Here is a 25,771-nt window from a genome sequence, read left to right as displayed (position 1 = left end):
AATTCATGTTTCCACTGCCGTTCTTGTTTGTTGTGGCTGTAGTCTAGGTCTTGCATGTCTCGCATGGTTTACCTTTGGTCACACACACACACACACACACACACACACACACACACACACACACACACACACACAGATCATAAAAAAAGTTAAAGTTAAAATAATTTTGTAAACACATGATAATTGGTGCAAAAGTTGTGTTCCCTGACCGGGAATCGAACCCGGGCCGCGGCGGTGAGAGCGCCGAATCCTAACCACTAGACCACCAGGGAGCTTGGATTTAAGCGATGTCATTAGCCATAAATATTGTGTGCAACTAACTGTACGCAACCGCTTTTAGAATGCATGCGTGTTCGCTTCTCCAAGTGCGTGTACACCGCTTGATGTAAATCTTCGGTTATTCTTGTCTTTTAAAATTTGCTCACCCACACACTAATTGAATGTAAACAACCATCGTCAGTCATCTGCTTGATGAGGAAAATGGCGATAAATTGCTAGTATTTTATTTATTTTAAGAATACGTTGGCAACCTTTGTCTAATCGGATTTGATCTCTGTCTGTGTTCAGAGCGAATGGGCAAAGTGGCGCCATCAGTGTTCAGCGGCGCGAGGTCAGGATCAGAGACGGCGCTGAGCAGCCCTGGTCCCGCCAAAGCACCTGGAGCCAGTGTGTTTAGCAAGTAGAAACGAGGACAAGACCACAACAGCTTGGAGAGTGTGCTTTTATGCTGATTCCTCTTTCCCTTTTTTTCTAATGAGTGAGATTCAATATAAAGATGTTTTTTTGAGCAGGATGTGACATTTGGATTTGGAAAACCTGTTGGATCAAAGTAGTCGATTCACAAATGTAATGAAAACATTTATGAATCATGAATGAGTTATAGAAAAAATATTGGATGACCTTGTATTTTTTTTTTTTTTTATAATACAATTCTTAAATGTACAAATAACAGTCCCCTGTGTTGAATCTATTATTATTCTGAGGAACAAACTTCAAAGAGTCCATGATTATGTTGGCTCAGTTAACCTGAATAGGAATTTGGTGAAAAAGATTCTTCAAAATGCACTGTATGCAGCAGCACCAACCGTATTGCTGCATTGTGTCATGATGTTCATGTGACTGATTACTTCATTCTTTGGAAGATCTGTCCTATCGCTGCTGTAATCATGCGTTGTTGGAGGAGATCCCAAAAACCTTGTTTGCTCACAGGGTCCAAAAGGGTGACAGGGCAGTAATATCGACTCACTGAATCTTTCCACATGAATGGTTTAAAATGGTCCCAAAGAAACTTTGCACACAGGTGTATTCATCCAGTGTCAAGTTATGCATGTATGCTGGCCAAGCGTGTGATAATCTGTTTAGTGCGTCAGGTTCCCCAAAATGCCTCACTCACACAGTACCGTTACTGTTTGCTTCCTAGCAGAGAGAGAGAAAAAAATAAATCTTGTGAGCACACACACACACACACATACACCAAATGACACTGTGCAGGTTGTTAGGGAGTGCAGAGAACGTTATTGTAAGGAGTGACAGTAGAAAATGTAAGCTGAAAAATGACTAACAAAAAATAACATTTTTGATCTACAGTGACCATTCATGAGTGTTCTTTAGTAAAAAAAAAAGAAAAAAAAACGAATTGCAAATCAGCTGCACTTAGCACATATGAAAAGCACCCGTTTGAAAAATGAGATTTACGATTGAATTTCTCTTGCAGTTTCAACCAGTCAATTAACCTTTATCTATAAAGGGCGAAATAGATAGATGTAGAAATCACAGCCAATGGCTAATGCACAATGCATTAGAAAACCAACGGATCCTCCAGAGCAAGCATGATTGTATTTATTTTTGATAAGGAACCCACATTTCTCGCAATCAAAAGTTTGTGCAGTAAAGTCTGAATCTCAGGTCCTTGCACTTGGGTCTGTTGGCCAATGTGGGAAAACAAAACACACCCACACACTCCAGAAGGCACAGAGATGTTTTGCCAGTGGAGTTGCAGTGAGTTCAGTCAGTCTGCAGTGGACGTTTGGTCATGTCTGGACTGCTGGGAGTTCGAGGGCTGCTGCTGCTCTGGGCCAGCGCCTGCCTCTGTCTACCCTGGCTGGCGCGAGGTGCTCTGGTCATCTCTGGAGAACAGGAGGCTCCCCAGGTAAAGTCTTGAAGTTATATTTTACAAGCAGTTTATTCAAGTAGTTTTCCTTTGTCTGTATTTTGTGACAACAGGAACAAACAGACAATCTTTGTCTTGATTTCCTTCTTTTGCATTTCAGGACACGTCAGAAGATGTCAGAACTGTGCAGGTATTTAGTCAAAAAATTATGGCAAACTTTTTTATATTTTGTTGAATTTTACTTTTTTCATTCGAGTGTTAGACTAATCATAAAACTCTTCCAAACTCAAAAATCTGAAAGAAGTTTAGTTTTATATTTATATAGTCATATATTTATTCTTTCAGAAAAGAAGTACTAATGATCCCATGGTAAGAAAATTATATGTTTTTCTTTCCTAACAACAATAATATATTTTATCTGTAAAGCGTTGTTTCATTACAAAAGAATCCAAGAGTCATAAATACTAACACAAACAATAATTTCTAATAAAATAAATGTTTGGTTCAACTTAATTGGTAAATCATGTGTAATCTATGGGGAATTTTAATTATTATGATAACACACAGTGAACAGGGCAACAAAAACAAAAAACAAAAACCTACTTTATAAATTTTAGATTTATAAATGATAAGATTTTAAAAACCGAAAGACAAAATGAGTGAGTGAGGGTGCAGGGGCTGCACAGCAACCTGCAGGCAGGAACTTTAACAGGTAGGTTGAAATTCACGTGATGTCGTTGAGCTTGTTTGGATTCTAAAAAGTTCTCAGAATCCTTGTCTTAGCTGATTTCTAAACTTAACTACCGGTAATTTCAATTTCAATGTATTTATTTCAAGAGGACAGTATACAATGTACAGCACTGCATTTTGCAGGGATGTGATTGTACCCAATTTCAACCAGGGGCTGGTTTACATTGGTAGTCCCCCTGCCAGTTGCTATGCACAGTCCCTTTAAAAGGAGGTCAACGACAGCAGTAAAACAGTAAAGAGCAACAGCAACAGTTCAATACTCAGACGATGGAATGAGAATTTAATTAAAATCTCAGGTGGAGGTGGTCAGCGTGACGGTGGACTGCTCGGTGATGTCACGTTTCGCCCACACCATCATGACATCCAAAGCCCTGAACGGAGCAAACAGTTCCCAGGAGATCTCCTTTGACGTGGAGCTGCCCAAGACCGCCTTCATCGTCAACTTCAGCATGTCAGTCTATCACGTTTGCAACATATTCTTCTGCGGTTCTTTTCCAATGTTTTCATCAGTAAGTTGTTTGATTTTTTTTTTCTCATGAAAACATAAACCTCATGTTGTTCTCCATCTTCACAGGGAAATTGACGGCAGGGTTTATGTCGGGGCAGTGAAGGAGAAGGAGAAAGCCAAGAAAGAGTATGAGAAGGCGGTTTCCTCAGGAAGAACTGCAGGACTGGTCCAGTGAGTCAGCCGTCTCAGACGCCACACTCACATCATGAATCCTCAGTTTCAGACGCTTCCTTCAACAGCTGTATTTTCCCTTACAGAGCTTCTGGAAGAAAGATGGAGAAGTTTTCAGTGTCTGTCAACATCGCCAGCCAAAGTACTGTGACTTTTGTCCTGACCTATGAGGAGCTCCTGCAGAGGAAGATGGGCAAGTACGAGATCCTGACTCGGGTGAAGCCGAAAGAGCCGGTGCAGGAGTTCAAGGTGCGTCGTTCTAAGTCAGGGTGGGCAAACTTTTTGACTCGTGGGCCACAATTCTGCCACGTCTGATTCTAAAAATCAACACAGGGGCAGGACCAGGTGCAGATGGATGAAGTGTTTTGGTGACCCACCTCATAGGAGGAAAAATATGTTGTGGGATATGTAGAAAACATGTGCTTTAATGTCTATTGAAAATGAACAAAAGCATTAAAACAAAATATCTGTCTTTGAAGCCCCACGGCATTTAGCTCTTTATTGAAAGTACTCGTAAAACACTGAAAACATTTTTGATGAAACACAGAAAGTTTTTTTTAACCTACTTACTAATAATATAATTTCTTCAAGTTCAGTGGGCCGGATTAAAAACCTTAATGGGCCGTATATGGCCCCCAAACCGTAGTTTGCCCAAGCCTGTTCTATGTCCATGTGTTCTTTTAAACAACTTGTTTCATGTATGATATGTTTCAGATTGCTGTGAGCATCTATGAGCCACAAGGCATTTCTTATGTTGATGCCTATGGGACCTTCCTGTCAAATGAACTGCTCCCTCTAGTGGAGAAGACAGTCACAGACAAAAAGGTACATCTCTAAAAACTCTCTGAAGAAAAGTCAATGAAAAAAAACATTCAAGTGAGGAACTCTGGAGAGGATTCAGCCCCAGAAGCAACGCTAATATGTCAGCAGTGAAAAAAGATCTTTGAATATTACTGGCACAGCGATGAGCAAATGATGAGCAAATCTGGTGCTACGGTATCTCTGTGTCAGGCACACATCTCCTTCTCGCCAACGATGGAGCAGCAGAGAAAGTGTCCCGGCTGTGATGGAACGATAATCGATGGAGATTTTATCATCAAGTACGATGTGAACCGTGAGGCCAGCCTGGGTGACATTCAGGTCGGTACTCGACCTTCATCTCGACTCGTTCAAAGATTGCTCTTGCTTTTTTTTTACATCTTCCTTTCATTGTGGTTTGTTCATTATCCTGGCCTGGTCTGCCCTGTTATGCCCACCCTCAGGTTGTAAACGGCTACTTTGTGCACTTCTTTGCTCCGCCTGATCTGCCCAGCGTCCCGAAGAACCTGATGTTTGTGATCGACAACAGTGGATCGATGTCCGGTATCAAAATCCAACAGGTAATGGAACAACGTTAGTTCTCGTTTCTTGCAAGTGCTGCATTTTTGACGGTCACATAAATCTTACAGACACGAGAGGCAATGATTGCCATCCTGCAACAACTCCACGAGGAAGACCACTTTGGCATCATCGTGTTTAGCTCCAACATTGTATTTTGGAAGGACAGCCCTGTGAAAGCAACCAAGGAAAACCTGTCCGAGGCCGTGGATTATGTCAGACAGATAACAGATGCTGGAGGTTCGAAAGATGATTCAGGCTTTGTGATAAATGCCATCTTTGTTGCGCACTCACTCACTGCTTCCTCTGGTTGGGTGTGTTTCTTTCCCTCCAGCAACCAACATCAACGATGCAGTCTTGGCAGCAGTATCACTACTGGCCAAAGCGAGGGAGCAGGGAAACCTCCCAGAGAGAAGCATCGACATGATTATCTTACTGACAGATGGAATGCCAAACCTAGGTAAAACGACTGACAGAGTGTGAAAGACTGAATAACAAGTGCTTTATATTTGAAAATGACTTTTATTCTGTTTCCCATCGCATCTGTTGTGTCTTTTGAAGGAGAGTTCAGAATCCCGAAGATCCAGGAAAACGTGCAATCGGCAATTGGGGGAAACATGTCTTTGTTCTGTCTCGGATTTGGTAACGGCGTGGATTACAACTTTCTGGATGTGATGAGCAAACAAAATAAAGGAATTGCGCGCAGAATTTTCGAAGGATCAGACGCAACCCTACAACTTCAGGTGAGGGGTCCTGAGACCTGAGCAAGAAGTTGGGCTTTTTCCTTGTAGCTATGGAATGACGTTGCGTGAATGTCTGTGCCAGGGTTTCTACGACGAAGTATCCAGCCCGCTGCTCCTGGAGGTGGACCTGCGTTACCCTGACAATGTCGTGGACTCTTTGACTACCAACCACTTTGACAAGCTGTTCAACGGCTCAGAGATTGTGGTGGCGGGAAGGCTGATGGACAACGACCTAAACAACTTCCTGGTGGAGATCCAAGGACAGGGCGTAAGGAGGGTCGAACTGATAAAGTAATTTATCTATTGGTAATAGTTCTCGGACACATTTCATAGTAACTTCTCTCCACCGCAGACAGAGAACGACTTCAATGCGCAGGGCCTGGGCACTGCACTGGACTGGGGCCTGGTTTACCCAGACGATGACTACATCTTTGGGGATTACACAGAGCGCCTGTGGGCCTACCTCACCATCCAGCAGCTTCTGGACAAGAGGTCAGGGTTTGATAGTATGGTTGGATTGTAGTTGAGTCAGTCACAGGTCACGCATCAGCATTTACACTGAAAGGGGTCTGGATGTTTCACTTGCAGCAAGAGCGGCACGGCGGAGGAGAAAGAGAATGCCACTGCAAAGGCCCTGGACATGTCTCTGCAGTACAGCTTTGTCACCCCGCTCACCTCCATGGTAGTCACCAGGCCTGAGGAGGCTTCGGACAGCCCTCTCATTGCCGACAAGCTGACTGAAGGTACTACGGGATGGAGCGGGTTGAAAAACAAAACACCACAAAGGCACAGGACTGTTCGCATAAAGGCTATAGGCTGCTGATTTATAATAATGCTGTACATTGTCGTTTGTGTCCTGTTTTCTTCATAGAGCAACGGCAGCAAGCTGAGAGATACGGAGGTAAGATGCATTACGACATTAGAAAAACACCTCTGGGTCTTACTCGCCAGTCATGTCTGAAATGCTTTAACTTCAACTTTATGCCTTCAGGAATTCCAACAAGAATGCAAGCATCTAACGTTTTATCTCACTATGGATATCGAGCAAGTGCACCCACATACTTTGGTGAGTGTTTCCTTTTTTCTGCTTTTCTCATATCGGCTGACCAGTCCAACAAAACAGTAGCTGTTGTGACGCTGATTACAATAAGCTGCAGAGACGTCAGGCATGTCTCGTGGTATGGAAGCAGTTGAAAATTAAAAAAAAAAATGTGTATAACTGCTGTCAAGAATATTCCAATGACACACCTTAACAATCTAAGGTCTGTAACAAGACAACAATTTCTGCAGCAGAGGGATATATCGACATTCCAATTGCCTGTAAATGGTTCAGACAGTAACTGACTTTATGTTTCCACTGAATGCGACTGGATTTCAAGTAAAATTTCAACTTTGTCTGACTTTGGTGACCGCCATATCCACCTTTGCTGTCAACATGAGGTCTATAACTCCATCCACTAATCTAATCCTTTCTATCGTAAACAGTAAAATGAAACAGGAAGTACACGACAAGACACAAGACATGCATTATGAAATCTTAAATCTGGACCTCTATGAATAAATAAATAAAAAATAAAACAAACTTAACAGAATAATCTGTACAGAATTTAAGAAAACAGACATTACTTAACAGACAAGACTATATAAAAAAAAAAACATGCGACATGTCACTAAATACTAGACAAGACTGAACAAAATCCCAACAAATAAATGGGACGTGATAGTTGGGATTTTTTTGGTAGACATAAACCACTTATATAAACAGCCTTGTTTATAAACATACAAACACACGTTTGAGGCTACTCTGCTTTTCCCTGCAGTGGACGGAGATCCTCACTTCATGATCGAGCTCCCAGACAGAGATGACGCTCTGTGTTTCAACATTAACAACAAGCCGGGAACCATTTTCAGCCTGGTCCGAGACCCCGAATCAGGTTAGAACGAAAATCTACACTCAACACCACTGCTATCTGTACACCTTTACACTTTTTTTGTAAGTGAACTTAACATAAACCTTGACACTCTTTGTGGCTATACCCACCACATTTTTAGAAAGCAAAGTTGAGGGGGCTCACAGAGACTGCTGTTTCCTCAGGCATCGTGGTCAACGGTCAGGTCATCGGAGATAAGAAGATCCCCCCCAATGGTGTCATCAACACCTACTTCAGCCGCTTTGGGATCCTCCACCAGGCTCTGGGGGTGAGACTGGAGGTCAGCACGCAGGACATCTCCGTCTTCCAGGATGGAAAGTGGATCAAGATATTGTGGTCGGAGGCGGCGTCGCTCAAAGGAAACAAGTGAGAGGCTCAACCATCTCGTCGATGTCTCCTCGACCTGATGTGGCTACGGTGGCTTCTAACCAAGGATGCACTGATACCACTTTTTACAGTTTGAGTAAAGTACAAGTACTTGCATTTCAGTGCTTACCCATACCAATACTGAGTACTTAATAAGGCCATTACACATTACATAAATACTTGGATTTTTTTTTATTTTCACAGATGTTATTGATGTTGCTGTTATTTGGATTGCAAACCTCAGTGTTTTGTCTAAAACATGGCTGACTGTCACAAGTTTCACCGCAGCACAAACACAAATTTAACAAAATTGAGTGTTGTGGTATCGGTACATATCTTGCGAGTAGATCACTCAACCACGCTATCGGTACCGATACCCGATACTGGTGTCAGTATTGTTGCATCCCTACTTTTAACCATCTTGTTCCCCCGCCAGTGTTGACATTCTGGTTACCAAGGGCCGCAGCCTGACGGTGACTCTGAAGGATTCGGTCAAGTTTGTCATTGTGCTGCACAAAGTTTGGGCGAAGCACCCGTATCACAGAGACTACCTGGGCTTCTACACCCTGGACAGCCACCTTCTGTCCCCCTCTGTCCATGGCCTGCTAGGTAACGCACCGCTCACGGCAGGGAGTGGATTGCATGACTCAAGTTTAACAGAGGTTGATATGGGTTCAACGTTTAGCCTACAACAGTTTCTCTCCAGAGCATCAACAGGAAAAATCATTATAGGGCAAAGAAAATTGAAAACCGAATTCTGCTTCATGCAGTGTTCAAAGTGATGTTACAGTCTTGGAACAAACAAATATGTGAAGTGCGCAATGATGTCGGTTCTTCAGGCCAGTTCTACCACGGCATTGAGTACGAGGTGAGCAACCTGCGTCCTGGTGAAGTGCCGGAGAAACCCGATGCCACCATGTATGTGAAGGGACAGGAGCTGACCGTGACCAGGTACACATGGGATGGAGTGATTGTGTGCTCGAGCCTAGCGTTTAGGTCACCTAACATTTACCATGCTCTCCACAGAGGCTGGCAGAGAGACTTCAGGAGGGACATAAAGAACGGAGAGAACGTGCCCTGCTGGTTCATCCACCACAACGGAACCGGCCTCATAGATGGCGACGCAATAGACTACATTGTTTCCAGTCTTTTTTAAAACTGCCAGGACCCGTTCAAAGTCGTTGTTGAGTAACTTTCAAGTCGATTGTCGGCATCTAATAACCAACTGAAACGCTCTCTGTCTGTGCATTTGCCAGAAATATTCCAAAGTGACAAATGACAAATAAAAACACACTTGTGTCAACAACGCACCCAAACTGAGAAGAATGTTTACTTAATATCTTTGGATGGTTTTTTTTTTTTTCTTCTTCTTCTTCTTCTTCTACCGCTTCATCCGGGGTCGGGTCGCGGGGGCAGCAGCCTTAGCAGAGATGCCCAGACCTCCCTGGCCCCAGTCACGTCCTCCAGCTCATCCGGTGGGACCCCAAGGCGTTCCCAGGCCAGCCGGGAGACATAGTCCCTCCAGCGTGTCCTGGGTCTTCCCCAAGGCCTCCGCCCGGTGGGACATGCCCGGAAGACCTACCCAGGGAGGCGTCCAGGAGGCATCCGGAACAGATGCCCGAGCCACCTCAGCTGGCCCCTCTCGATGCGGAGAAGCAGCGGCTCTACTCCTCCCGGGTGGCCGAGCTTCTCACCCTATCCCTCAGGGTACGCCCAGCCACCCTGCGGAGGAAACTCATTTCGGCCGCTTGTATTCGCGATCTTGTTCTTTCGGTTACTACCCAAAGCTCATGACCATAGGTGAGGGTGGGAACGTAGATCGACCGGTAAATCGAGAGCTTCGCCTTTCGGCTTAGCTCCTTCTTCACCACGACGGACCGGTACAGCGACCGCATCACTGCAGCCGCTGCACCGATCCGCCTGTCGATCTCACGCTCCATCCTCCCCTCACTCGTGAACAAGACCCCGAGATACTTGAACTCCTCCACCTGAGGCAGGATCCCCCCACCGACCCGGAGAGGACAAACCACCTTTTTCCGGTCGAGAACCATGGCCTCGGACTTGGAGGTGCTGATTCTCATCCCAGCTGCTTCACACTCGGCTGCAAACCGCCCCAGCGCACATTGGAGGTCCTGGCTCGATGAAGCCAACATGACCACATCATCTGCAAACAGCAGAGACGCAATCATGTGGTTCCCGAACCAGACTCCCTCCGGCCACCGGCTGCGCCTAGAAATTCTGTCCATAAAAACAATGAACAGAACCGGTGACAAAGGGCAGCCCTGCCGGAGTCCAACACGCACTGGGAACAAGTCTGACTTACTGCCGGCAATGCAAACCAGACTCCGGCTCCGATCATACAGGGACCGCACGGCCCTTAACAGAGGGCCCCGGACCCCATACTCCTGGAGCACCCCCCACAGGATGCGTCGAGGGACACGGTTGAACGCCTTCTCCAGATCCACAAAGCACATGTAGACCGGTTGGGCGAACTCCCATGAACCCTCGAGCACCCGGCGGAGAGTATGGAGCTGATCCAGTGTTCCACGACCCGGACGGAACCCGCACGGTTCCTCCTGGATCCGAGGTTCGACTATCGGCCGTATCCTCCTCTCCAGCACCCTGGAATAGACTTTACCGGGGAGGCTGAGGAGTGTGATCCCTCTGTAATTAGAGCGCACCCTCCGGTCCCCCTTTTTAAAAAGAGGAACCACCACCCCGGTCTGCCAGTCCACAGGCACTGTCCCCGACCACCACGCGATGTTACAGAGACGTGTCAGCCACGACAGTCCCTGCACATCCAGAGACTTGAGGTACTCGGGGCGGATCTCATCCACCCCTGGAGCCTTGCCACCAAGGAGTTTCCTGACTGCCTCTGTGACTTCGGCTCGGGTAATGGACAAGTCCTCCCCCGGGTCCCCCGCCTCTGCTTCCTCCGCGGAAGACGTGACGGCAGGATTGAGGAGATCCTCAAAGTATTCCTTCCACCGCCGGACAACATCCCCAGTCGAAGTCAACAGCTCCCCGCCTGCACCATTAACAGTGTCGGCGGCGAACTGCTTCCCCCTCCTGAGGCGCCGAACGGTTTGCCAGAACTTCTTCGAGGCCGACCGAAAGTTCTCCTCCATGGCCTCCCCGAACTCCTCCCAAGCCCAAGTTTTTGCCTCCGCTACCGCATAAAGCCCCGGGCAACATAGCTCCTGGGATCATTCGGGCACTCAAACTCCCCCACCACGATAAGATGGCAGCTCAGGGGGGGAGTTTTTTTTTTTTTTTTCTTCTTCGCTGAAGTTTTACTGCCACCTTCAAGTCTTATCCAACATACAAAAGAAGAAAACAACTCTAAGCAATATTTAGCAGTGTCAAACCTAAACCCATAACTTTTCAAGCAGGTAGTTTACACCGTCATGTTTAATGGGTCATAGAGATCTGCAACACTTAAAAACCATAAACACACCACATTAAACACCCTGACCTGATCTACTACTACTGAACAGCAACAGAACAGGCAAGTCAGGACTGGAGGGAGACTAATCTCTCTTGTCAAACGAAACAAAGTTTACGAGAAACTATGCAGTATCTTACACAACTGCAACACACAAGTTGCTGAGGGTCCCTCCTCCTCCTTCTGCACGCATACACACACACACACACACACACACACACACACACGCTCACTCACACACACACACACACAGAGTGGGCGGAGTGGGACTTTTATGGGAAGCCTTGCCAGGAATTCATTCCAAATTGAGAGTGAGGCTACTGCAGCATGTCGGCAGCGTGGAGAGTCCTGTTGTTGTTCTGCATCTGCATCTGGATTCCCTCTCAGGTTTCCGGAGCCTTGGTTGTTTCCCACGAGGATGCTCAGACAAAGGTACTCACAGTAAACTCTTTTAGTTTCATTTGGATTTTGATACAAACTGTATTTTGTGTATATGTTTGCATCAAACTGTGGTTTGATCTGAAAGAACTACAGTAAATTAGACTTTAGACATTAGACAGTGATTCATTTCACAATGAAATGTCGTTGCCCAGTTCCAGAAGTACAGCAGCTAACTTAGAATCTATATACAAGCAGAGATAAATACAAGATATAAAAATATGGGATATCTGGAGGTAGAATGTTGGTGTGGAAAAAATAAATAGAGTAAAATATACATAGTATAAACAGTGACGAGGTGTGGTGGAGTATAAACAGTATGAACAGAATAGACAGAATAACAGTGACCAGGTGGAGGGGTATGTAGGCTGTACATGTGTAGAATAGTGCTCTGATGCTGGTGACAGTGTAGTCAGTGGCAGCAGGGAGGTGGGGGGTTGACTGGCGTTTAACAGTCTGATCGCCAGAGGGAAGTAACTGTTTGTGAATCTGGTTGTTCGGCAGCGGATGCTGCAGAACCTTCTGCCAGATGCCAGACGGGAGAACAGACCATGGTTAGGGTGGGTGGGGTCGGACAGGATCCGCTTGGCTTTTGATAGGCAACGGCTATCTGCAATGTCTTTGATGGCGGGGAGCGGGGACCTGGTGATCTTCTCCGCTGTCCTCACCACCCTCTGCAGAGGTTTCCAGTCCACAGCTCTGCAGCTACCACACCAGACAGAGATGCAGTTGGTCAGCAGGCTCTCGATGGTCCCTCTGTAGACGTTTGTCAGGATGGGAGGCGGGAGGGAGGCTCTGCTCATCCTCCGTAAGAAGTGCAGGCGCTGCTGTGCCTTCTTCGCTAGGGAAGAGGTGTGGACTGACCAGCTGAGACTGTCGGTGATGTGCACCCCCAAGAACTTGGTGCTACTCACGACTTCCACAGCTGTGTCATTGACAAGGAGGGTTGTGTGGCTGGGTCTGGGTCTCCTGAAGTCCACGATCATTTCCTTCGTCTTGCACCACAGCTGTAGATGTTCCACTTCCTCTCTGTAAGCCATATCATTGTTGTCCCGGATGAGGTCCACAACTCTAGTGTCGTCCGCGTACTTGATGATATGGTTGGAGTTGTACTTCGGACGGCAGTCATGTGTCATCAGGGTGAACAGCAAGGGGCTCAGAACGCAGCCTTGGGGGGTACCGGTGTTCAGGGAGATGACACCAGAGTTGTCCCCGCACTCCCGCACAGACTGGGTTCTGTCTGAGAGAAAGTCCAGCAGGCAGTTGCACAGGGATGTGTTGAGGCCCAAGGGTCCCAGCTTGCATACCAGGTCTTGGGGGATGATCGTATTGAATGCTGAGCTGAAATCCAAGAACAGCATCCGTACGTGGGTGTTCTTCTCCTCCAGGTGCTCCAGGCTCAGGTGGAGAGCAGTGGAGATAGCATCCTCAGTGGAGCAGAAACAATTTAGAATTTAGATGTTTGAAATTTGCATCCGTTTGCATGAACAGTCTGCACTTAGACGTGCAAGAGAGATTTTGCTTTAGCAGTCCCACATCCTGTACTATCAGCCTTTGACTTCTGGCAGAATGTACAGAGTCGCTCTGCGCTTAAATTGCTTACATTTCTCTTTTCTTCTCACCTACAATAAATTATGAAAGGAGCCGTGAGGGCTCTGTGGTGGTGGGGGGTCTTAAGGTAGAGGGCAATGGGTAGTGTTTACTTCCCTTCATGCTGGGATAGTGTGTTCTTCTATATCTTTTGCCATGTGTTATTATTGAATCCCATTTTAAAGGTTGCAACTGTTTGCACTTGACCCCAAGACAAACCACCCCCACCCCCATATGAATGGAATTGTAATAATATTGCAATCAATATTCACTTTCATGACAATTTCATCTGCAAATATCTTAAATGACACCTTCCCAATTTCCTCAAAAGTCTTGCAAAGACGTTGCATGCAAACTTTGATTAAAAAGGCATGTGGGATGTGCTGTGTTTGAGTGTCCAAGAGCAGAAATAGTTTTTTCCCCCGAAAAGGAAATAAAGGAGATCTGTTTAGAGGGCCCGAATACCAGCAAAGCAAAAACAATAGTGCCACAGAGAACTGAGTGCTGGGGAAGTTGGAAAGTTGGAAAGCCGTGGCTGATACAAAGTTAAGAAAAAATTACTCTCTCAACAAGTTCTGGAAAGTAGCTCCACTCTCTTCACACTCGGAATCGCACCTACCTTAATACAGAAATGCCCTGAACACCAAATGTATGATACTGGTGAAGGTTTTTGCTGTCAGTCCAAACAAGTCCAAAACACAGAGGGGAATTTGAAGTTGATTCAACATAAATAGGTTGATATCTGGTTTTATGTCTTAATCATACAGCATACTATTTTCACTTTACGTTTTTGTTTCCAGGAGGCCAAAGAAACTGCGGGAAGCAAACCAATACAGGTCAGTTTCAGACACCAAAAACAAATCTCTATTTTGCCTCTTTCTTCGTGTCTCATTTTGCATTTACCAAAAGCTAAGATGTTGAAAAACATTGTCTGTATTTAATGTAACAGTTTCCTTTGTGTCTCTTCAACAGAAAAGAAGTACAGACTCTGCAAATGTAAGGAAAATTGTTTATAATTAGTTTATAATTGTTCATAGCGGCACTATATGATGGTCTACAGGATTGGTTGTGAATGGCTTACATTTCTGAAATTAATTCATGAAATTTTGTTTGTTTGCAGAAGAAAACACACACACACACACACACACACACACACACACACACACACACACACACACACACACGTGTGCGCACGCACTTACACAAACATACACAAACCCTATTTCTTCCAGGTGGTAATATTCTGGCCATCCGTCTGGTATCCTCTGTCGCGCAGTATTTTGTTTTTCTCTTAGCTTGTCTGGAATCAACAAGCAGCAGCAGTGGAATAAGAGTTCTTCTATTTGTCCAGTCCTGTTGCACGAGCACAGCCACAAAATATTCAGTTGCTGCCAGATATTGCAATCATTCAAAGATGACCACTGGAGAGATGCACCAACAGGAAGACAGCTGCTTCCGTCTCACTGGTGGTTTTTTCAGCTTTTAGAAGACTTCTCGAGACGGCGTAGCTTTTTCAACATGCATGTTGTGTCTCCCTCCGTCCACCCAGATGGTGGAGGTGGTCAGCGTGACGGTGGCCTGTACCGTGACGTTGCGTTTCGCCCACACCGTCATGGCCACCAAGGCTCTGAACAAGGGAAACAGCTCCCAGGAGATCTCCTTCGAGGTGGAACTGCCCAAGACGGCCTTCATCACCAACTTCAGCATGTCAGTTCAGAATGAGTCAACAATACGGCCGTCTTTTTGTTGACATACAGTATATGTATATTTGTATCTTTGTAATGTTATTTGTGTTTGCCAAAGGGAAATTGATGGTCAGGTGTACGTTGGGGCAGTGAAGGAGAAGGATAAAGCCAAGAAAGAGTATGAGAAGGCCATTTCTTCTGGGAAAACTGCAGGACTGGTCAAGTATGTTGGTTTCAACAGCTCTTGAATGCATCGTTGTGTTATGAATGTCTCATTTGAGTCACCCATTTCTATTATCACAGGGCTTCCGGCAGAACAATGGAGAAGTTTTCAGTTTCGGTCAATATTGCTGCTCAATCAGGCGTGACTTTTGTCCTGGCCTATGAGGAGCTCCTCCAGAGGAAGCTAGGACAGTATGAGATTCTGATGCGTGTCAAGCCAGAGCAACCAGTGCAGGAGTTCCAGGTTCCACACAATCTGCTTCTTTTGTAATTTATTTTCTATCCAATGACTTTCTGTTTGAGAGAAAAATGTTTTCTCCCTAGCTTTAGGAATTTAGTGTGCAGGAGAGCTGAAATAAGGTCAAATCAGGTTAGCAACTTTTCCAGCTATGCACACTGTTGTTGTTTATGTTTGTGTGTGTGTGTGTGTGTGTGTGTGTGTATGTGCGCGCGCACGTCAGATTCTGGCAGACATCTACGAGCCCCAAGGAATTAAATTTGTCGACGCTGCTGCATCTTTCCTCACTAATGACCTCCTGTCCCTGGTTGACACAACTGTCAGAGACACAAAAGTAAACACCAACACCGCACATTGTTTTCTGGTTGGAATTTTTTTAAGTAATTTGCGTTCACAACTCAATTCCATGAGCCCAATTTTGCACTTTGCAGGCCCACATTGCTTTCTCGCCGACGCTGGAGCAGCAGCAGAAATGTCCAGGATGTCAGGAGACCATCGTCGATGGGGATTTTACCATTAAATACGACGTGAAACGCGAAAATGCCCTTGAGGACGTACAGGTGAGAAAAAACCTGGCAGGATCATTAAAGACTCTGTCATTTCACCTATTGGGATCAAGCTAAGCAAATGTTACAGGTCCCAATGACTTGCAGTCAGTAGTTTGAAGGCTCTCATTGTGATTGATTTGTGCAATATTTGAACCCTTTTCCTTTTCCAGATTGTCAATGGCCACTTCGTGCACTTCTTCGCGCCACCCAATCTGCCCAGGGTCCCAAAGAATGTGGTGTTTGTGATCGACCGGAGTGGCTCAATGAGCGGACAGAAGATCACGCAGGTGAGACAGTTTCCACAACACCCCCTCTTGCCTCCACCCCGAGCGCTGCAGCTCATCTCAGTGTGTCAATCGCACAGACCCGCAAGGCTTTGACGGCCATTCTGAACGACCTCCACAAGGAAGACCACTTTGCTCTCATCACGTTCGACTCCAACGTTTTGACCTGGAAGGACACCCTCGTCAAAGCAACAGGGAAAAACGTATCCAAAGCCATCAGCTATGTGAAGGGCATAAAGGACAGAGGAGGTCAGTGGAAAGCCTTTTGTTGACACATTGTTGTGCTGATATATTGTTGCCTTTTTCCTGCACAGAGGATCTTACGACGTTGGAAAATTAGGATTATGACTGTTAAACTTGCTCTCTTTTCAAGCTATAGTCTTAGTTATGTAGCCGGCAAAAACTGCACGCAGCGACGTACAACAAAAAATCAGGGGACAGGTGTGTCTTTGATATTTTAATGGCAACCAAAAAAAATGCCTCCTCTTAGAGTCGTAAAAGTACACAGCAGAAAAAGAAAAAAAAAAAATACAACAAACAAAAAAATACGGCAGTGGCTGGAGAGTGACAAACATAAAGAAAAGACAATCAAGACCCAATCCCCTCACACACTGCAGAATCAAACGCATTTCCATAAATAATACAAAGAAAATTGACTTACACCGGGTGGATTACAGTCACTTGTGGAGACACATGCTTCATCCACTCGACACAGTCACCTTTAACTAAAATATCAAACACTTTCAGACACGATGAGCCGTTTTTAGCATACACGGGCTAACGCACACTCACTCATACACACGGCAAGCTATACATTAACGTTTCACCTCACCTCGTGATGACCACACTGGCTTTGCTTTAAGCTGTCACGACTCCGTGAACACATGGCACAACTTTGACATTCATGACCGAACGCTCGTCTCCCTTTCTTGCTCGCGTATCTCAAAAAAAAAAAAAAAAAAAAAAAAAAAAAAAAACATAGAACAAAATAACTCTGCAACACCCGCGAACGGTAGAGTGCCGCCTGGTGGCAGCTATCCACAACAATGTAATAAAATAAAAAGAAGAACCAAATGTTTACCACCCGGTTAGTTATTACAGAGAAAATTTTGAAGTACCTTTAAACTTTTTGAGAGTGGCTGGGATCTCCTCGTTACGTCCTATAAAGAAAAGTGCTTCCATTTTTCCAGTTTAAAGTCAGCGTTTCTGTTTCTCTTTCAGCCACTGATTTGAATAGCGCCCTGCTGAAGGGAGTAAAGATGCTTAAAAAGGAAAGAAAACAAGGCAAACTCCCAGAGAGGAGTTCCGATATGATTATACTGCTAACAGATGGAATGCCAAATCATGGTGAGAGAGTTTGTCCCATGAAACTGTTTTACACTCACAGGTCTGCCTGACTTGTTTATGCATGAAAACTTGTACAACTGAATCTGATGAACCTAAACAAAGTTTTTGTTTAATGTTTCTTACTGGTTTTTCTTTTAATCTAATGTATTTCTATTTATATAAAATACTGGCACAAAAAAAAAAACATTCAGATTATAACATGATACATTTTGTATTAGTTATTACCAGCATGTGTTGTGTGCATGTTTGAAGGAGAGTCCAATATCGAGACAATCCAGCGGAATGTGCAATCTGCCATCGGTGGAAACATGTCTCTGTTCTGCCTTGGATTTGGAAAGGATGTGCAGTATTCCTTCCTGGATGTGATGTCCAGACAAAACAAAGGATTAGCCCGCAGAATTTTTGAGGGTTCAGATGCAGCTCTCCAACTTCAGGTGGGGAAAATACGAGAAAAAAAATAAAATAAAAAATACTGTCAATTTGAAAGAGCCAGTTTGGTGTGTGTAAATGATGGCAGTGGTCTCCTCTCAGGGCTTCTATGATGAGGTGTCCAGCCCTTTGCTCCTGGATGTGGACCTACGTTACCCCGAGAACGCAGTGGGTCTCTTGACGAAAAACCACTTCAACCAGCTGTTCAACGGCTCTGAGATAGTGGTGGCAGGTCAGATGGATCTGGACCATGTCAATGAAAACTTCATAGTGGAGGTGCTGGCCAAAGGGGTGAGAATCTGAAAGTCACCACTGCGAACAAACAGACACGTTTGTGTTTGTGGTTTGAACATGCTGCCTTTGGAGGAGGCTGTGTGAGGGGAAGATAATCAACCATGCCGCTTCTTTGTTGCTGGACACTACAGTCTCAGCTCTTCACTGCAAAGATAAAAACAAAATCCAAAATTAACCTCTCAAGTAGCCACAGGGAAAGGTTAAGCAGGGGAGAAAAAAAAGCTGCACTGTGCGCTTTAAAGTTTTGAAAATATCCCTTTTATACATAAACTACCAGTCAAAAGTTTGGACACACACTATGAATTTAATGTCCTTTCTTTCATTCTCATGACTATTGACATTGCAGTTTCTCACTGAAGGCATCAAAACTACATATGAACACATATGGAATTATATAGGAAACAATAAAAGTGTAAAATAACTCAAACACTTTTTATATTTCAATTCTTCAAAATAGCCCCCTTTCATAAAAAGCATATTTAGAGTTATTGAACTTTTTTTCTTTACTGCGTAATTACATATATCTTGCTCATATATTTTATGTCTTCAGCATCTATCTGCAGTGTAGAAAGTTGTAAAGATAAAAAAATAAAATAAAATAAAAAATTGCACAAGAAGATGTGTCCAAACTTTTGACTGATGGTGTAATCTCAAAACATAAGGATTCCATATATCCCAGCTCACTGCTTCAAATGACGTCCTTCCTGGTGTGTTTGTTTCACTTGCGCTGCCAGCCTGTTGCGGTGTCGCTGGTGTTTGATTTCTCCTTGTTCTCCAGCCTGAGGAGGACTTCCTGAAGAGAGGACTGGCCCGTGTGGTGGACTTCGACGTGATGTACCCAGAAAAGGCCTACATCTTTGAGAGTTTCTCAGAGCGCCTGTGGGCGTACCTCACCATTCAGCAGCTTCTGGAGAACCGGTTAACTTCTATGCTCTTCTAATACTTTCTGAGACACCAAAAAAAAACTTTTTTTTTTTTTCTCTTTATGCTGTGGCTGTTGGAATAATACCAACAATCCCTCTTTTTTGTGTGAAAAAAGTGATGTAGGTACTCAGCAGGAAAGAGACAGCAGGACAGCCCGGGCCCTGAATATGTCCCTGCAGTATAGCTTTGTCACACCTCTCACCTCTATGGTGGTGACCAAACCTGAAGCTTCGGACACCCCTCTCATCGCGGACAAGTTGACAGAAGGTAAGGGGGTGCGATTGGAGTCACGGGTGATTTCTGATTTTTTGGGGGGGAAGGGCAACAATGTGGCTAAGTGTGACGTGACATCTGTTGTTCTCTCAGACCAGCGGCAGAGAGTGGAAAGGCACCAGGATACTTTGGGTCGTAAGCGGGTTGTACACACAAGGAGAGGCTCATCAATGCCAACGTCACCATTCAATTCGGGTAGGGTTTACTCCTCTTAACTCACATATTCCACATGTTGAACTCTTTATTGGACAGAGTGTTCACGTTCAGTGTTTGCTGCCCCTCTGTTTGATGGCAGGTTCCAGAAGACTTGCGCAACCTGTGTCAAAGTCACAAGGTGTTGTGTATGTGTGTCTGTGTTTGTGCTTGTTTGTTTGTTTTTTCCCAACAAGTATGCAACTGTAAATGTTTTTATGCTTTTGCTGTTTCAATACAACACTCTTTTACCTGAGTCACTTCTTAGTATGCACATGTTTTTTTTGGGTTTTTTTTGGTGCGTATGATACAAGGCTCATCATTCATTATCACACATCTACTTGTGTGTCTATTAGTAAAGGATATGATTAATACAATATAGATATTTATAAATATCTGTATAGACAGGGGCAAAATACATATTTGATACGCTACAGATTTTGCAAGTTCTCCCACTCACAAAGAATGGACAGTGAGACTCTGTTTTGCCCGGCGACTGCCCTGAAACCTGAACGATCTGGATCTGTATGGACGAGTGGGCCAAAATCCCTGCTGCAGTGTGTGGAAACCTGGTTCAGAACTACAGGAAATGTTTGACCTCTGTAATTGTAAACAACAGGTTTCTGTAAGTTCTATTTTTGTATTGTATCAAACTTCATTCATTCATTCATCTTCTATACCCGCTTATTCCTGTTCAGGGTCATGGCTGGAGCCTCTCCCAGCTGTCATAGGGCGAGTTGCCAGTTCATCGCAGGGCCACATAGAGACAAACAACCATTCACACTCACATGCACACCTACGGACAATTTAGATTGTTCAATTGACCTCACATGCATGTTTTTGGAGTGTGGGAGGAAGCCGGAGAACCCGGAGAGAACCCACGCAGACACAGGGAGAACCTGCAAACTCCACACAGAACGGTCCCAGGTCCGGGCCCCAGAATCGAACCCACGACCTTCTTGCTGTGAGGCGACAGCGCTAACCACTGCACCACCGTGTCGCCTTGTATCAAACTTATTTTATGAAATAAAATATAAATTGAATATTTTAAACTCATACAGGGTGTTTTTTTTTTCTCGCTGCTCAAGTGTTGCTACAATGAAAATTCCAGACCTTTTCATTCTTTGTGAGTTGTAAAACTTGGCATATCTTATCTTCTCCACCGTCTAAAATATGTACATAAAACAAAACTGGGTAAAATGTGCCCTTGTTTTTCTGTAAATGTAGCAGTTTTTGATCAGCATTAAATGCCAACTCCAATTTGCAGTCTATAATGTTCACTGTTGCCCTGCAGCTGATGGAGACCCTCACTTCCTGTTAGAGCTGCCAGAGAGGCACGATGCTCTGTGCTTCAACATCAACGACAAACCGGGAACCATTTTCAACCTGGTCAGAGACCCAAAGTCAGGTCCGCACTGTCAGGCGTCACCCTTCTGAACTGAGACAGTTCAGAGAAACAACTGTGAAGTTTAACTTTTTTTTTCTATTCTCAGGTTTTTTTGTAAACGGCCAGATTATTGGCAAGAATATTGTTGTTCCAGATGGTCCTCATAAAGCGTTGACCTACTTTGGCCGCCTCGGTATCAGCCATCAGAAGCTGGGCATGAGGATGGAGGTGAGCACCCAGGACATCTCCATCTTCCATAATGGCAAGAAGGCAAAGTTTCTGTGGTCGAACGCAGCTTCTGTGAAGGACAGCGAGTGAGTATCACTGCTTTGCAAACATTATTATTAATTACATTTTGAATCAAGTCATTTTGTTATATATGGTTGTTTCAAATTCCTGTATAGCACCGCACAAGTAAGAATGACAATAACTGAACAGTTCAAGGCAAAAAAAAAACCTAAATCATTTAGTATTGATCTACATTATTATCACTCATGCTCACGTTGTATATTTTATGTTACCCTGTATTAATTGTTTGGTCTCATTTTTAGGCACAAGCACAGGTCATTCAGTGTCTTGAATACATGTTTGTGTGTATGTGAATGTATGTCAGTATGAACTTGAGCCTCGTGAAGAACTGCAACCTGACGGTGACGTTGAGGCATTCCGTCAAGTTTCTTGTTGTGAGACACACAAAGGTTTGGAAGAGACGTGGCGATCATCAGGACTATCTTGGTTTTTACACGCTGGAGAGCCGTCACATGTCCCCTTCAGTTCATGGCCTTCTAGGTAGAAAAAAAAAATCTCATAGTGTTTTGTCTGTGTGATGTATACCAATTAAAAAAAACAAACAAAAGCAAAAAGAAAATAAGATACAAGGTAGGCTGTTTCCTTCCAGGTCAGTTCTACCATGGGGTCGAGTTCGAGGTCACATACGTGCGTCCAGATGATGTCCAGAAGAACCAAAGCGCCACAATGTATGTGAAGGGACATGCACTAAATGTGACCAGGTAGGCATGTGTCAAGCAGTGACAGGCTACACTGCACTCATAATGCATTTGGATGAATAATTTTTTTTTTTACATGTAAATTAAATTACTCATAATTAAATAGAATCTTCTCCACAGGCATTGGCAGAAGGACTTCAGCGTTAACGTGAAGGATGGCGATAAGATCCCCTGCTGGTTTGTCGACAACAATGGGACAGGCCTGATAGACGGAAAAACCTCCGACTATATTGTGTCAAGTCTTTTCATGACTGACATCTAGCGCCGCACTGAGGAGAATGACTTGCAAACCATCTTTTGCTTGATCGATGAAGCTTAACATTTTGCTTACAGAACAAAAATGTATTGCCATACCTGCTGTAACACGTGCAATGTTTTCAGAGTGAATGTAATCATACTAAATGCACAGCTATAAGTGTTCTACACAATATTAATCATCTCTGTTCAGTTCAGAGCATATGTCATATGGGTTGTCTGACACTAAGCACAAATATTATTTCACTTCTGCGAATGGAAGGGGTGATGTTAGAATAATGAGTTATGTTCACAAAATGCATTATAAATGCATTATAAATGCATCTTGTGCCAGTTCATGGCTTGAATACATATTTATAGTTCATGCATGTATTTTATGATTTTTTTTTTTACAACAGACAACATTACAAAGCTTTTGCCTTTGGTTATCTTCTTTATGAATATATATATATATATATATTTAAGAGGTATTGTTACATTATTATTTTTTTTAAATACAAAGTTTATGATATGGCATAAGGGTGTACTTTTAAGCTTTACTAAATAAAACCAAAACATCTTGGGCGTTTTTTGTTTATTGTAGCGTCTCTCTAGTGTATTTTACTTTTTGACCCCAAAAAATGTTTTGGGGTCAATGTTGTTGACAGGTGACATGTCCTCAATAGACCAAAAATAGAAACTTGTTCGGCGTGTTATGGCCACAGTGAGGCAGCATTGAGCCATATACGGCTCGGCACGCCAGCTAAAGTAACGCAAAGAAGAAGATTCCCCCCAATTAAAAAACAAAACAAAACAAAATGTATGCTCGTTTGAAGTATAAGGCGATTTTAATGCCTGCGGTCTAACAACACAAGGCAATAAAATAATCCTAAACACATTTTCAATGGCTTTACAAGTTTTGAAACAGGTAAGATTATAATGTAACTGTTATCTGACGTCCACTACATCACGTTAGTGAACAAGAAAGGCGGGTGTTGGCTAGCTTTAGTCGATGGTGGTCAGAGTTTTTTTCTTTTTTTTTAAAAAAAATTTATTTAACTTCTTTTGGCCTCAAGTTTTGTTTTGTTTTGTTTTGTTTTGTTTTTGGTTAAGTAATCAATCCAATTACATGGAAGAAAGGACCACATCCAAAATGTACAATTGGGTTAGAGTTTACTTTAAGGGCCCAATTAACCACCAAGACAACAATAGTTGGATTTCATTCAGGCTAACAGGCTACACTGTAGTGTGTTTTTAGTCTTTATGCATTCCTTTCTGTAGTTCACAAATGCCAAATGGCCTCTTTTGGACATTCTTTCTCATACTCTCCTTTTTCTTTTTCTTTCTCTTGATTTTTGCAGTTTGATTGACAAATGCCTGTTTCCCTTTTGTAATACCTATGCAAACTTGGAAACTTGTGCTTTTACCAAGTTGACAAACAAGGTGGGATCGCTAGTGTCGCTAGTTTTACTGTACAAGTCTGCAGTCTTACAGCTTTTTCCTGATTATATCGAGTTTTGCCTCTCAAAATCATGCTCTGTGTTTGGGAAGTAGAGAATAGTAGACGTCCCTCTGTGTTTGTCTCACATTTACATCCCCCATTTAAGAAACATTGTTTTGACCTGCATCGTTGCTGTACATGCCTCATGGTAGTGGATGTGCTGTGTGTGTGTGTGTGTACTCTATCTACTGTAATAACTCAGCAGCTCAAATTACATGGCTGTGGTGTGTGTACTAATAGATCCAGGGCAAGTGCGTTGACCCCGGTTATGTCGGAAGTTCAGGAGTTGAGAGGGATTTTCTTAAGGGGATATTGGCTGAAGTGTTTGGCCGTGTGTGTGTGTCTGTTTTTGTTCGTGTTCTTATGTGTGTGTTTGTGTAACTTCTGCTGATTAACACCAGATGTGCATGGCTTAGGGTGTCAGCAATGGCTCGAGAGGGTCCCACTGTACGTGTGCGCTGAGCACTTGTTGCTTAAAGTGTTGGAGTGACTTTTTGCGCACATGGCCAACATTAATATCTTTATTGTTCATCCCCCAGATCTCCAAAATGTTAAAAACATTAGGCTAGATTTAGTGAAAGGAAGTTTCAATAAGGAGACTGAGAGTGAAGTAGAAAGTGGCAGACTTTATAGCGCGCTCCTGCCTAGCCAGCAGAGGGCGGTAGAGAGCTGTAAATATCTAGTCATTAAACGGCCACTTGAATGCTTTGGGTTTGTCACGTTTTTGGCTTTAACGTGTTTGCTGTTTAGTGAGTGAATTTTGGCCCAACTCTTCGACCTGAGTTATTTATTTTACTGTCTTGCAATTGTCTCTATATTTTTATGCTTTCTTTGCATACATGTGAAATTTCAGGAAGTATGAATGAATTAAACTCTGTATGGTCCAAACCAACAGCCGTCACGCAATGACATGAAAATTCCATTTATTAAATGTATTCATGAACAAGTATACACAGAATATGACTAGACATGGGGCTAATATGAGATTCTGACAAAATCATAACTGCTTTCATTGTATTACAATTACATTATAATAAAAATGTATAAAATTACAGTATGATACAAATGTATGCTTTTTGTTTTTGAAAGCAGACAATTCTTTCTATTATACTCATTCTGTTTTATTTGCAGAAAACATAATGGATGTTTGGAACTTATAGTAAATTTGTATGTTCAATTAAAACAATTACGCTACATGCCGTGTATGAATCAGCAATTTGATCGAAAATTCTGTTGGTTCGGTAATGGTGACCAGTGGTCAGATTATGATAATTGACCAGAGAAACCAATAAAAAAAAAAAGATTTTGAAATGATAGCAGTGTATTACCAATGTAAAAAAAAAAAAAAACCTTAGCAAATTGTTTGCAATCAAAAATGAATATGTAATTTGTTACCCCCACCCCCCCAAAAAAAAATACCCATCATGACCTCTAGGTTTCTGATTTTGTAAAATACTATTCCTTGAAATTTCCCGCAGTAGTTTGGCAACAAGTCGCTGCTCCTTCCATCGCAGCCCTGCTTTCTCTGACCTCTTGGTTTGTGCTCACCTCCCAGGTCTGCTGCCCCGCCCCTGCCCGCCCCACTACCTTTTGTCCCCGTGTGAATATTTCGCATTGCTGCTGCCGCTGGTGCGTGATGCGTGGGACTGAGTGCTCATTGTGTTCCCCTGGTGTGGGCACTGTGGTATGCGGCTCCCAGACGTGTGGTGTGTCGTGACAGGCGTGTGGCTGCTGACGCCAAGCCGGCCGCCTGCTTGTCTGCCTGTTCGGTTACACC

The 25,771-nt window shown here is 43.7% G+C and overlaps 3 protein-coding genes and 1 non-coding gene across 6 annotated transcripts in view; 3 read left to right on the top strand and 1 right to left on the bottom strand.

Annotated features, from left to right (window-relative positions):
- stimate (STIM activating enhance) overlaps window positions 1–1,291 on the top strand; it is an 11,532-nt gene extending 10,241 nt beyond the window's left edge. Inside the window, exon 10 of the mRNA XM_076014393.1 lies at window positions 568–1,291. Coding sequence (XP_075870508.1) covers window positions 568–683 — 116 coding nt within the window. The 3' untranslated portion in view covers window positions 684–1,291. The remainder of the gene's footprint in view (window positions 1–567) is intronic.
- Window positions 201–272, bottom strand: trnae-cuc (transfer RNA glutamic acid (anticodon CUC)). Its single transcript has one exon. It is a non-coding gene; the product is annotated as a tRNA-Glu (tRNA).
- Window positions 1,292–1,999: 708 nt separating the features above from the next.
- On the top strand, window positions 2,000–9,266 carry LOC142880449 (inter-alpha-trypsin inhibitor heavy chain H3-like). Of its 2 annotated transcripts, XM_076014385.1 has the most exons (22): window positions 2,000–2,149; window positions 2,271–2,300; window positions 2,456–2,479; window positions 3,157–3,311; window positions 3,435–3,539; window positions 3,626–3,788; window positions 4,254–4,364; window positions 4,551–4,679; window positions 4,802–4,918; window positions 4,988–5,156; window positions 5,251–5,376; window positions 5,478–5,659; window positions 5,742–5,927; window positions 6,012–6,151; window positions 6,248–6,402; window positions 6,531–6,560; window positions 6,651–6,725; window positions 7,480–7,593; window positions 7,755–7,956; window positions 8,393–8,565; window positions 8,796–8,907; window positions 8,983–9,266. In XM_076014385.1, exons 1-22 carry the CDS (start codon window positions 2,033–2,035, stop codon window positions 9,110–9,112), a joined length of 2,745 nt encoding a protein of 914 aa, XP_075870500.1. In that variant the 5' UTR covers window positions 2,000–2,032; the 3' UTR covers window positions 9,113–9,266. The 2 variants fall into 2 exon arrangements, with proteins under 2 accessions (XP_075870500.1, XP_075870501.1); XM_076014386.1 differs by lacking the exon at window positions 2,456–2,479.
- Window positions 9,267–11,679: 2,413 nt separating this feature from the next.
- LOC142880448 (inter-alpha-trypsin inhibitor heavy chain H3-like) lies at window positions 11,680–23,312 on the top strand. Of its 2 annotated transcripts, XM_076014383.1 has the most exons (22): window positions 11,680–11,833; window positions 14,230–14,265; window positions 14,402–14,425; window positions 14,979–15,136; window positions 15,233–15,337; window positions 15,418–15,580; window positions 15,798–15,908; window positions 16,006–16,134; window positions 16,293–16,409; window positions 16,487–16,655; window positions 17,628–17,753; window positions 18,006–18,187; window positions 18,285–18,473; window positions 19,255–19,394; window positions 19,516–19,667; window positions 19,767–19,868; window positions 19,969–20,007; window positions 21,160–21,273; window positions 21,359–21,566; window positions 21,866–22,041; window positions 22,151–22,262; window positions 22,380–23,312. In XM_076014383.1, the coding sequence occupies exons 1-22, from the start codon at window positions 11,729–11,731 to the stop codon at window positions 22,519–22,521; spliced, it is 2,799 nt and encodes a 932-aa protein (XP_075870498.1). In that variant the 5' UTR covers window positions 11,680–11,728; the 3' UTR covers window positions 22,522–23,312. The 2 variants fall into 2 exon arrangements, with proteins under 2 accessions (XP_075870498.1, XP_075870499.1); XM_076014384.1 differs by lacking the exon at window positions 19,969–20,007.
- Window positions 23,313–25,771: the final 2,459 nt, after the last annotated feature.

Source organism: Nelusetta ayraudi, unplaced genomic scaffold, assembly GCF_046127955.1.
Source record: "Nelusetta ayraudi isolate G7.1 ecotype Tasmania unplaced genomic scaffold, CSIRO-AGI_Nayr_v1 ptg000168l, whole genome shotgun sequence".
Taxonomy (NCBI): Eukaryota; Metazoa; Chordata; class Actinopteri; order Tetraodontiformes; family Monacanthidae; genus Nelusetta; species Nelusetta ayraudi.
The sequence above is the reverse complement of the archived record's forward strand: the minus strand, read 5'-3'. Positions and strand labels throughout refer to the sequence as shown.

Bases quoted from the DNA above. Each gene is read 5' to 3' on its own strand.
- LOC142880449 (XM_076014385.1), top strand. From the start codon at position 2,033: ATGTCTGGACTGCTGGGAGTTCGAGGGCTGCTGCTGCTCTGGGCCAGC. The intron at 2,301-2,455 runs GTATTTAGTCAA...TTATTCTTTCAG, and splicing joins AAGATGTCAGAACTGTGCAG to AAAAGAAGTACTAATGATCC. The intron at 4,680-4,801 runs GTCGGTACTCGA...GCCCACCCTCAG, and splicing joins CCAGCCTGGGTGACATTCAG to GTTGTAAACGGCTACTTTGT.
- LOC142880448 (XM_076014383.1), top strand. From the start codon at position 11,729: ATGTCGGCAGCGTGGAGAGTCCTGTTGTTGTTCTGCATCTGCATCTGG. The intron at 16,410-16,486 runs GTGAGACAGTTT...TCAATCGCACAG, and splicing joins GCGGACAGAAGATCACGCAG to ACCCGCAAGGCTTTGACGGC. The intron at 21,567-21,865 runs GTGAGTATCACT...AATGTATGTCAG, and splicing joins GCTTCTGTGAAGGACAGCGA to TATGAACTTGAGCCTCGTGA.